The following is a 12,808-nucleotide window of genomic DNA, read 5'->3' on the forward strand; positions in this document are numbered from 1 at the left end:
GCGATCAGACCAAGGTTGTCCGCCTTCCGCCATGACCTCGCCAACGCGGCGCTCTGTCCCCCGCATCCTGCTGCAGGGCCGCAGTGCCGGCTCGCGCCGTTACTGGCAGGGTTAAATTTGATCACGTAGGACAGTGAGCGCCGCGTGTCTCTACCCTAAGGTTTCCCCCTTTGTGTTTACCAATAATAGACGTTTTGTGCAGGACTGCAAAAATCCCACTTCTCACCATGCATTTTAGCATCCATCGATGTTTCTTGCCTGAATTATCGCTGCAGTGGTTACCGAATGGTGATTTTATGATTCACCTCTCCTGTCCGTAGTCGTGTCTCTTGTTATCTTTATTAGCAGTCTGCCGTGCGGAAGAGCTTTCTCCTATTCACCCATCCTCTCATTCACTTGTCACTCACTTGTGGACTTACGAACTCCTGATGTGCGTGTTCACCGGGCTACACCGGTCACTGTCGTTCTTCGTGTTAATGCTGAAGTCCCAGACGTGGCCGGCGGAAGCCTCGTCACCACGGCTCCTGGGTCCTGTGACGCGTCTCCTCCCCCCTGGGCCCGGCCTCACTGCTGCGTGGGGGCTTGAAGCCCGTCTTGCACTCTTCCTTCCCCGGCTCATCTTCATGGAGGTCGCCGGCGCACTCCTCACGATTTTGTCTTTCGCGGTTTACTGAGACACTTTATGGACCAAGATGGTTTCGATACGTCCTGAGTTCCATGTGGGCCCAAAATGATGTGAATCCCCTGGTTTGGGGGTCCAGTGCTTCCCTGTATATCTAGTAGATTAACCTTTTTTGTCAAATCTTCTATCATCTTTACTGGATGTTATTTTCTTACTCCATCAATCCCTGAGTTATAATATTTAAAAATCTTTATCTCTGATGATGAGTGTCTACATTCTTCCTTACAATTCCGTCGATATTTATTTTGTAGGTTTCGTAGTTGTCAGACGCACACAAATTTAAAAATCATTTCATCTGCCCGCCGAAACGGATTGTTGAATCATCACACAGTGACTTTCTCTGTCTCCAGTCGTGCTTTTCACACGCAGACCAAGGTTTTGCGTTAACACCGGTGTGGCGGATTTGGTTCACTTACTGTTCCCCAGTGTGTCTTCTCCTGCCCTTCTGCTTTCGTGCTCTCTGTGCCTGGGGTGCAGACGTGCTCCCTGAGAACAGCGTGCAGTGGTCCACTCTGACCCTCCTCCCCTTTCCTCTGTCGCGCGGCGTCTGCCGTGGTTGTCACTGACCCGTGCGGACTCCATGCCGCCGTCTGTCCCGCCCCGTGCCTTTCTCCAACACTTTCTCGTTCTGCGTTTTCCGAGTAGACTGTCTCGATAATATCACAGAAACTTTATTGCAAATTAGATGATCACCCTGCAAAATTAATGCAGGAACTTTAGAACTTTTTAACTCGAGTCCCTTCTTCAACTGTATGTGCCAAGTGGCCGTGCACCATCTTAGTTTTCTGCTTCTACGAATATTAGCATCATGGTCTCACACAGTCAGTGCCTGTTTGCTGCCCCCAGACAGTCACGACCTTGTTGTCTCTGAGTCTTCCGCGGGGAAGCCCCCTCCTGGGCATGAGGTGCATCTTTCAGTAACCTCCTTTGATGAGGTCCCTGCAAACTCTTTACATACATTTATTCCGTCCCAACAGCCCCCAAAGTCTTAACTCCTCCCAGCATCAACGGTGAAGTCTAAAGCCAAAGTCTCATGTAAATATCATCTAAGTCGGAAACACACGAGACCCGGGGTGCCATTTATCCTGAGGCAGAACACCGCCGCAAGTCTGGGAACCCGGACAAGTCACGTGCTTCTAAAATACATGGTGCACATGCGTAATTGCCGCTCCAGAGGGAGAAATCAGAAGGAAGAAAGGGGTGGTGAGTCCCAAGCAGGTCTAACACCTTGCAAGGCACCTCCATGAGTCCCTCGCTGAGTCCTGCTCCGCCCTCAGGCCCAGCTATTGGGGAGCCCACACCCTGGAATGAGGAGGAAGCAGCCTGTCCTGGGGCTGCAGGCGAGACCTTCCTCACTCAGCACCCCCAGGGCTGGTCTTCCCCTTTCTGGGAAGACTAGGCCAGTTGGCAGCTGGTAGCTCCGTCACCGCCCTGCCCCCTGTAGTCCCAACAGCAGCATCTCAGCAGTACAATCCCACCTGGATTCTAGCTTCTGCCGAGGTGGCTGAGTAGATTCGTGGTTCACACCCGTTAGTCTCTTTGTCACCTGGCTGTTCGGCCGCATCCACGGAGTTCTCTCCAGAACATGCCGTCATATTTTGCAATACGGACAGGTGGAGGATTTCCCAAATCTTCAAGTTCTGGTTCCTTTTCTCCTTTTTTTTTTGAGACAGAGTCTCGCTTTGTTGTCCAGGCTAGAGTGAGTGCTCTGGCATCAGCCTAGCTCACAGCAACCTCAAACTCCTGGGCTCAAGCAATCCTCCTGCTTCAGCCTCCCAAGTAGCTGGGACTACAGGCATGCGCCACCATGCCCAGCTTATTTTTTCTATATATATTAGTTGTCCAATTAATTTCTTTCTATTTATAGTAGAGACGGGCGTCTCACTCTTGCTCAGGCTGGTCTCGAACTCCTGACCTGGAGCAATCCGCCCGCCTCGGCCTCCCAGAGTGCTAGGATTACAGGCGTGAGCCACCGCACCTGGCCTGGTTCCTTTTCTCTTAATGGTTCCTTCCACTTCTCTCCTCCTCTCGAGTTCTCTGCGAGCAGCGAGAAGCAGCAGGCGGCACCCCCAACACCAGGCCTCGAATCCTCCTCAGCTGGGTGTCCAGTTCCACCTCGCCCGCGTGCTGCTGTCCACAAGACGCTGCGACACACACAGCCACGCTCTTTGCCGCTCGCTGACAAAGACCACCTTTCCTCCGGTTCCAGTAACACATTCCTCGTTTGTGTCTGAGTCCGCCTCGCACCCAGCTTTGATGTCCACGTTTCTGCCACCGTCTGCTCGCCATGGCGCCGCACGCCGAGATGACAGCAGCTCTCTCTGCGACCCTCCCCTCTGCCTGCCGAGACCTCGCCAGGATCGCCCCCTCAGCACCCTTATTTCCCTCGTGTCTCAGTACCCAAATCCCAATCTGCTTGCCCTGCTTATAGTAAAACACCACAGCCGGGGGGGGCTCAAACGGGGACTCAGTTTCTCACCGTTCTGAGGCTGGACGTCCGTAACTGAGGTGGCGGCGGCACTGAGTTCTGGGGGAGTCTCCTTCTGCGAGCCCTCGCAGGCCTGTCTTTGGGGAGTGCTCGGAGAGGGGGCCGGAGCTCTTCTATGTCTCTTCTTCTAAGGACACCAGTCCTGCCAGGTCGCGGCCCCACCCTGATGAACTTATTTACCCTTAATGACTTCCTTAGGGACCATCTCCAAATGCCACCACGCTGGGGATCAGGGTTTCAACATTCGACATGGAATCTTGGGGGGGGGCACAGACATGCGGCTCAAGGATCATCAGGAAAAGGACAAACCATAGTGAACGCTGAAAACAGGTGACATGTGGCTTAGTAGCTGCATACGTTTCAGTCCTGGGTCTACAAAATCATCGGACATGCCCCCAGTGTGGTGCTCCCGGGTGACGCGCCCAGGACACGCCCTGCCCCACCCACCCGGGGATGAGGCGGACCTGCCCATCTGCCCCCTGAGAGTCCAGGCCCCACAGGCTGAACAGGAGAATGCACCAGAAGGACCAGCCCTAGCCCCAGCTGCGCCAAGGGGTAAGCAGAGAACCGCTCTGCCTCAGGGGAAACACCCCCGGTTTTCGCAGCATTGAAGCTATGCCTCCTCTTCCCCCCTGTTTCGGTTTTGAGGCGGTTCCCCCTCTGCGCGCCTCTCGCCAACCACAGGAACACGCATCTGTCTGCCGGATCAAGGCGCCCGTGCCGAAGGGTCAGTGGCAGACACGGCCCACCTACCAGGCCTGGGAGGGCCGAGGGCCCTTCTCGGTCAGCACCCTGGGGGTCTCCGCTCCCGGGCGCTTTTCCTTGGACTTGACCTGACTCCTGGCCGGGCTTCTCAGACCCTCTTGAGTCCCAGCTGGGGTCCGGCCTCCAGGCTGTGCGGAAGGCCCTCGGGGGAGGTGCCGTCTCTGCGCCATTGCCCAGCCTTTCTTGAACCCTGACTTTCCCCCTTTGTGAACAGCAAAGCCAACAGGAGTGGAAAATCCCAGCCTTCTCGGGCACCCGCAGAGGAGGTGGCAGTGCAGAGTCGTGCAACGTGCCAGTGCTGGTCTCCAGGAAACAAAGACAAAATACGCTGCGCTGCCTTCTAAACACCGCGCACGTCAACACTGAACACTATCGTGTTTCCCTGAAAATAAAGCCTACCCAGAAAGTAAGCCCTAGCAGGATTTCTAAGCATTTGCTCAATAGGAGCCCTACCCCGGAAATAAGACCTTGTGACGGGCGTGGCTACGCAGCGTATCTGCACAACCCATGCATGTCGTCGTGGAGCGGGAAAGAAGACGAGCAGCCCTTCTCATCTGCCCCATCATGACAGCTACTGTCCCAGAGGTGACCAGAAAGGTGCGGGCAGCCCCCACCAACAAGGTCGGCTCCCCTGTCAGGTCCCGGCCATCCTGTGCGTGCTGCAAGCTGAGGCTTTGAGGGGAAAATAACACATCCCCTGAAAATAAGCCCTAGGGTGTCTTCTTGAGGAAAAATTAATATAAGACCCTGTCTTATTTTCGGGGAAACATGGTACAGGCAAATTTTCAGGCCATTATCAGCCTTTGAGGTTGAACTTCCCAGTTCACGTCCTTCCTAAAAGTGACTTTCTATGGATGTTTGGTGAAATTATAATAGCTCATCTGTTTCTGAGTCAAGTGGCTTAGATTAAGATCCAATATTTGTAGCTTGACTTTTTTCTAACTACATAGTGGAAGTGAATTCAGGAGAGTTTTTAGAATTTCCTCTAAAACGTGCAGCTTGAAGGGGGTCACAGATTTTAGAGTATTTGGTAGAAAACAAAAATAGGTGATAGAAAAATCAAGAGCATTTCACCTAACTGTGGAAATTACGACGCTGTCATACAGCCTGTGGGTCACTGGGATTCGTTTTATCCGCAGTCCAAGCAAGAGCCTTCCCACGCACAGCGAGCAAGACGGATACCGGGCGGCCGCCTGCATCTGCCGGGGTCCAGCGACGCCCTCACCCGCATTCAGAGTTGGTGGTGAGGCTGGAAGCTCACTTGGCTCGTGTGTTAAGAACTACCCATCCAGGTGGACACCTGGACAGCCGTCTAGACTTGCTGGAGATGCCAGAGGTCAAGCCTCTCTGAGACTGCCAAGCCCAGGCCTGGCCGGGGTCAGCTGGACCCGTCCACAAAGGAAGTGCCTCCGGCCTCCCTCCCAAGCTCCCAGCTGGGAGGTCAGGTCTTCACAGCACGTCAGGGAGAAGAAGGCGAAATAACCACATCTAAGCCTCCCTGCTGTGCACCCCAAACCTGGCCTGGTGTCCTCCCCCTCTGCCCTCGGCACACGGTCAGTCTCCGTGGAAGCCAAGGGCCACAGAGCCCACACGCTCAGTCTGTCCTGGCTCCCCACGCCTGAGTGAGTTCAGGGTGACACTCCCGGGAAGCCTGCTGCCCTGCACAGGTGCCAATACGGCAGGCCTCTGTGGCACACTGAGCTCAGCACCCACCGCTGGAGCTAAGAGTGGCCGCCGAGCTGCCGTGGGCATGGAGCGGCCCAGGCCTGGGGTTGGAGATAAAGGTATAAAGTCGATACTTTTCAGTACAGAATCAGAAAACCTGGAGAGTAAAACTACAACCTGCCGTAACCTCGCCAGTCAGAGATAAGCGCTGTTGGCATTTTGTTGTGTCCAGTCCCCGTGGGGTCTGGGGCTGGCCCAGGGAGAAGGTCTGAGGGAGACCCTCTCATGGCACGCCTCGTCTGAGGACAGCGGCAGCTCAAAGGGGGACAGAGGGCCTCCCCGTAAAGGGATGCAAGGAGGGGACCTGTGCCGCGTTCCCACCTCAGTCAGAACACGAGTGGCAGCGCCCCAGCCCGCTGCCTGCCTGGCTTGCCCGGAACAGCCATCTGACCCCACTGCTGGAGGTCCCACCCAGCAGGTGACTAGATTTTTTTTTTTATTTTGGCATATTATGGGGGTACAGATTTTAAGGTTTCAATAAATGCCCATTCCTCCCCACCCCCCACAAGTCTGAGTCTCCAGCATGACCATCCCCCGGATGGTGCACATCTCACTCATTATGTATGTATATACCCGCCCCCCTACCACCTCCCACCTGCCCACTACCCTATTACTGTAGTACCTATGTGTCCACTTAGGTGCTGCTCAGTTAATAATACCAGTTTGCTGGTGAGTATATGTGGTGCTTGTTTTTCCATTCTTGGGATACTTCACTTAGTAGTATGGGTTCCAGCTCTAACCAGGAAAATATGAGATGTGCTATATCACTGTTGTTTCTTAGAGCTGAATAGTACTCCAGGGTATACATATACCACATTTTATTAATCCATTCTTGGATTGATGGGCACTTGGGCTGCTTCCACAGCCTTGCAATTATGAATTGTGCTGCTATAAACATTCGAGTGCAGGTGTCTTTTTTGTAGAGTGTCATTGGGTCTTTTGGATAGAGGGTGACTGGATTTTTAATGTTAAAAGTAGTATCATTCGAGCTGCATCAGGGCACGTCACTGTCAGCTCCTCCTCAGAGCACGGAGGGTGGAGCAGCTTCACCTTCCAGGGACAACGGCCTCACAGCTGTGAGTCTGCGGGTTTTGTGGGGCCCCTCAGAGACCTGAGGTCCCAGGGCACCTAACAACCAGAGATCAAAGAAAACACAGCACCTCTGAGGACAGGACGTGAACCAGACACTGTGGACAGGGGTGAGGAGAATTCAGATATAATTCTGAGTACGAAACCCCCGGTGGACACAGGACAGGGGATCTGCCTCTCCAGGGACCTTGCAGGCGGGTCCCAGAAAAAATGGGCAAGGCCAGGCTAGACCTAGGTCTCTAGGTCTTGGGGTGGACCTGGCGCCACCTATCCTTCTCCCCCCAGGACAAACGCCTGCGTGCTGGGGGAGGGGAACAGAAAACACCTCTGCTTCTGGGGAGACCAGAGCCCCAGGAGGCCCCACCCAGAGGCAGGACCTCCCAGAAGCCCCTCCCCCAGGTAGGCGGAAGGAACAGGCAATGCAGCTGCCACCGAGGAGGGGCCTAGCCCAGACCATAGGCAGTGGGGACACCGGAGGTTGCTGCAAGGGTTGGTACACCAGGCAGCCCAGGACAGCCAGGCTGCGGGTCACACCTGCTTGGCCGCACAGCCTCCTGAACACTCCCAGTCCCTTTGTTCCCTGGAGTCCCTGGGCTGGGGGGTCCAGTGAGGCCCTGCAGGGCCAGCCCAGCCCCAGCCCCTCCCACCAGCGCTGCGGCACTCAGCCAGCCCAGGACCAGAGGCGTAAACTGGCCCATCCATGTTTAGTGGGCAGAATGGCCTGACCTGAGAGTGGCGGGGAGCAGCCAGGAGCACCTTCCCACCTAACACCAGAGAAAACCCACAGTCCTCCAGCTCCCAGCAGGGGCCAGATCTGCCCGCAGGTCAGCTCACGCAGGGTAGGGAAAGACAGGTACACACATCACACAACCAGACCCGCCTCCTCAAGCACAGCTGGGCCCAGGTGAGGCCCAGGTGAGAGCCAGGTGGATGCAGGTAGACACAGAAGAGAATCCTACCTTGGAAGAAGCTCTTCACCCTGAGGTAGCTGACGCTGAGGCGCAGGACGGAAAGCTTGTCCAGCTTAGAGATGATGTCGGGCGGGAACGGCAGCAGGCTGGCCAGGTGGTCCAGCTCGGCGTTCAGGCGGTCCCGGTGCCGCTTGGAAGGGTTGGACTTGTCGGCCCCCAGGGCAGGCCTCCTGTGGGGGACGAGCTCAGTCAGATGTGCTTCTCCACCAGAAGCCGCCCGCAACACAGGCTGGCCACCTGCTCCCTGTGGCAGCCTCGCTAGGACTCAAGCTGCCACCAAGACAGACGGTGCTGGCAAGGACCAAACCACCTGTTCCTGAAGACGCACACGCTAAATTGCCAGGAATGTGCGCGAGTAACCGCAACTCCGCACGGGGCAGGAATGCACAGACACGCACAGCACACACCAGCTCGAGAGCAGGAGGGCAAAGGGCATGACCCTGGCCGTGCCACTCGGGCACGCTATCTGACCTCTCTGGGCCACAGCTCCCTGTGGTGGGAGGAGGACACCGGCCCCCAGGTGTCTGGGCAATAGAGTGTGTGGAAAACACCATGTCACTCAGTATCCTCGAGGGTCTCCTCAGCGTGTAAAAGAAACCCAACTCATTCTGGGGAAAATGGAAAGCTCCTCACGCCATCTGTGGTGAAGACCACGGCTCCGGGTCCTACCTGAGCGCTCCAAGCACCTTCTCCGTCCTGCAGCCCCCAGGCTGTCCCTGCAGGCGCTTCAGTTTGTCCCCTGCACAGTGCGGCTGCAGGGCCGAGGCAAGGACACTGAGGCACCACCCAGCGCCAGAGACAGACACCACCACTCTCAGGCCCCGGCGCGTGGCCTCGCCCCACCGGCAGCCAGCAGCAGCCACGCAGTCCTCAGTTCTCCTCTTAACCCAGACCTGCCACGCCCATGGACGGGGGCCCTGCCAGGGCTCCTCTCAGGCCGGGACAGGAGAGAAGACGACTCAGACCCCAAACCGCCTCACAAGACAGGCCCTTCACCTGTCCCCCTCACCTCAGGGTGACCGTCCCCATCAGCTGGTACTCTTGCCTCAGGGTGACTGTCCCCTTCACCTGATGCTCTCACCTCAGGTGACCATCCCTTCACCTGTCCCTCTCACCTCAGGGTGACTGTCCCCTTCACCTGATGCTCTCACCTCAGGTGACCATCCCTTCACCTGTCCCTCTCACCTCAGGGTGACCGTCCCCTTCACCTGATGCTCTCACCTCAGGTGACTGTCCCTATCAGCTGTCCCTCTCATCTCAGGGTGACCATCCCCATCAGCTGGTCATCTTGCCTCAGGGTGACCGTCCCCTTCACCTCATGCTCTCACCTCAGAGTGACTGTTCCCATCAGCTATCCCTCTCACCTCAGGTGACTGTCCCCATCAGCTGGTCCTCTTGCCTCAGGGTGACCATCCCCTTCACCTGACCCTCTCACCTCAGGGTGACTGTCTCCATCACCTGTCCCTCTCCCCTCAGGGTGACCGTCCCCACCAGCTATCCCTCTCATCTCAGGGTGACTGTCCCCATCAGCTATCCCTCTCATCTCAGGGTGACCATCTCCACCAGCTTTTCCTGTCACCTCAGGGTGACCATCCCCATCACCTCTCCCTCTCGCTTCAGGGTGGCCACCCCCATCAGCTGTCCCTGTCACCTCAGGGTGACCATCCCCATCACCTGTCCCTCTCATCTCAGGGTGACCATCCCGATCAGCTGTCCCTCTTCCCTCAGGGTGACCATCCCCATCACCTGTCCCTCTCATCTCAGGGTGACCATCCCGATCACCTGTCTCTCTCACCTCAGGGTGACCATCCCCATCAGCTGTCCCTTTCACCTCAGGGTGATCATCCCCTTCACATGACCCTCTCCCCTCAGGGTGACTGTCCCCTTCACCTGACCCTTTCACCTCACAGTGACTGTCCCCATCAGCTGTCCCTCTCACCTCACAGTGACCTTCCCCATCAGCTGTCCCTGTTCATCACTGCACAGAAACAACTTCAACTGATACCTCACTCCAGATACCACCTACATGTGATCATCTAAAAGGAAAATGGCCGCCAACGTGGATACCAGTCCATGGCAATGGGTGGGGAGAGAAAAGGCCTTTTACAGGCAGAATCGCAGAAATTGGGCTGCCTGACTTAGCAAGCCAACTGTTTTTGGGATCTTGTCACATCACAGGGTTGAGACTCCTGCTGTTTCCAGATGTTTTGGTGTCTTTTGTCCAGACGTTCCTCATTTTTCTATTATGTTTACTCATAAGTAAGCTGACAGCTTGTAGGTTGTATGTAAGTCCTAAACTATCCCTTCAGTAACTCCACAGCAAAAACCCCTCCATATTTTACTGTCTAATGACAGACCATAAACCAGTTACATAGCAGTCAACAGCATTGAACCCAGAAGCTCTTCCCTTTTTTTTTTTTTTTGGTCGAGATATAATTCATATAACATAAAAATAACCATTTAAAAGTGAACAGCATGGTGGGATTTAGTACACTCACAGAGTTGTGCAACCATCACCTCTACCTAGTTCCAGACATTTTTGTCAGCCCAAAGGGAAATCTTTACCCATCAGCAGTCTCTCCCGACTCCCCTACCTGTACAGTCTGGCAATCTGCTTTCTGTCTGTATAGATTTGAATATCAACGATAGCTCATATGAAGAGAAACAAACAATATGTGACTTTTTGTGCCTAGCTCTTTCACACAGCATAATGTTTTCAAGGTTAGTCCATGTTTTCAAGGTTGTGTCATGTGTTAGTTCTTTTTCCTTTTGATGGCTAAATTATTTTCCAGAATGTGGATAGACCACACTTTGTTTATCCAGTCATCAGTTGATGGACATCTGGGTTGTTTCCTCTGCTTGACTATTTCGAATAGAGCTGTAATAAACACTCATCTGGAAGATTTTGTTTGAACATATCCTTTCAATTCTCTTAGCCGTATACCTAGGAGTGGAACTGCTGGGCCATATGGGAATTCTACATTTACTTTTTTGAGGAACCACCCAACAAACTGCTTTCCACAGTGGCTGCTGCGCTATTTTATGTTTCCACCAGCAATGCACAAGGGTTCCGATTTCTCCACATCATTACCTACAGATGCTATTTTCCATCTTTCTATTATATCCATCTAGTGGGCAAGAAGTGATACCTCTTTGTGGTTTTGATTTGCATTTTTCTAATGACTTTTGATGTTGAGTATCTTTTCATGACTTGTCCATTCGTATATCTTCTTTGGAGATATGTCTATTCAAGTCCTTTGCCCATTTTTAAGTTGGGTTGTTTGTCTTTTTGTTTTTGAGTTGTAAGACTTCTTTATATATTCTAGATACTAAACCCTTACTGGATATCTGACTTGCAAATATTTCCTCCCATTCTGTGGGTTATCTTTCTACTTTCTGGATTTTTCTTAATGTGGTACCCACCCAAAATTACTCAAGCTGCTAGTCAAAATTTAAATAGGCAGGAGAAGCTGGGGATGAACTGAACCAACTTGTGTGCACTGGCACTCCCAAGACAAAGGAGAGGCCTCCCCAGAAGACAAGGGGGAGGCCAGAGAGGAGACACACCAGGAAGATGGATGAGACGGCTGATGGCAGCAAAGAGGAGGGCAGACAACAGAGATGAAACAGCAGGCGTGCAGGCACCTGGGAGAGACATACCGGCAGGCAGGCAGCACCTGCATTCTGGGCAGCAGGTCCACATGGGGCTTTGCTATGGTTTGAATATTGGTCCCCTCCAAAATTCACGTTGAAATGTTATTCCCAATGTGGCAGTGTTGAGAGGTGGAGCCTTTGAGTCCTCTGCCCCCATGAATGTGGTAGTCCACTCTTGTGTTAATGGGTTGACGTGTTAGCACGGCAGGGGGAACTGGTGGGTTTACAAGAAATGGAAGGGAGAAGGGAGACCCTGAGCTGATGCAGGATCACGCTTAGCCCCTCACCACGTGATGCCCTGGGCCACCCTGGGACTCTGCAGAGAGCACCAGCAGGAAGGCCCTCAGAAGGTGTGGACCCGACCTTGGACTTCTCAGCCTCCTTAGCTATAAGAAATAAACTCCTTTTCTTTATAAATTGCCCCAATTTCTGGTATTCTGTTAGCACCAGAAAACAGACTAGGACAGGCTTTGTCCCCAGAGGTCACAGCTGTCCTCTTCACCTCCAGCCTGGCCCACTGCTCCGTGTACCCAACCCCACCTCACAGACAGACCTCCTCGTGTCCGTGCAGTGCACGCCTGGCCCCAGCTCAAAGCTCACCTCTGTCTAGAGCTCAGGGAGAAGGACCCCTGCCTCCCCCATGAGCCGGGGCCTGCAGATGGGCTGAGCCCCTCCCACCCCCAGGCCGTCCTGTGTGGGCTCCAGGGGAGGGACCACTGCCCGGTGAAGAAGGGGGTGTCCCAGGAGCCCCGCTCAGCAAACGTGGTTTTATTCCTTCGAGCCCCCTTGGGACACTGACCACCCCTTGCTGCTGTGCTGCACCCCCCACCCTCCACCCCAGCTCCGAGACGCAGAGTGAAGACCCCACGCAGGTGGGTGGAGAGGGTGAGTGGTGGAAGTCGAGGAGCCATGAGGAAAAGAAACACTCCTCTGTGCTGGCGTGGGCTGACGTCGGGAGCCCATGAGGAGGCTCAGGAAAGAGGCTACAGCCTCCGCCAGGGCTAGACGCAATGGGGACAAGGGGAGCCCAGCCCACACCCCCTGAGCAAGACACTGGCGTGGGGACCACAAGCCAGCTGAGGGGGAAGGAGCATTAAAGAGGAAGCTGTGAGGCACCAAAATATAAAATACCTGTGACTGAATCCAACTAAAGACACCCAAGACATCCAAACCAGAACTGCAAAATACTGCTGAGAAAAATTTGAAAAGACCTAAACAAATAGATATATCGTATTCTTGGATTGGAAGATTCAAAATTGTCAAGACGGCCATTCTCCCCCCAAACTGGCCTACAGGTTCAGTGTAATCTCGATTAAAACTCCAACAGGAATTTACATGGAAACGCAAAGGACCTAGAATAGCCAATTAGAAGAACAAAGTTGGGGGATTTATCCTACTGCTTTTAAGTCTTCTCTGAAGGTACAATATTAAAGA

The 12,808-nt window shown here is 54.1% G+C and overlaps 1 protein-coding gene across 1 annotated transcript in view; it reads right to left on the reverse strand.

Annotated features, from left to right (window-relative positions):
* AHRR (aryl hydrocarbon receptor repressor) overlaps window positions 1-12,808 on the reverse strand; it is an 81,063-nt gene that overhangs the window by 53,753 nt on the left and 14,502 nt on the right. The window contains exon 3 of the mRNA XM_076007916.1: window positions 7,709-7,890. Coding sequence (XP_075864031.1) covers window positions 7,709-7,890 — 182 coding nt within the window. The remainder of the gene's footprint in view (window positions 1-7,708; window positions 7,891-12,808) is intronic.

This window comes from Microcebus murinus, chromosome 11 (assembly GCF_040939455.1).
Source record: "Microcebus murinus isolate Inina chromosome 11, M.murinus_Inina_mat1.0, whole genome shotgun sequence".
Lineage (NCBI taxonomy): Eukaryota > Metazoa > Chordata > Mammalia > Primates > Cheirogaleidae > Microcebus > Microcebus murinus.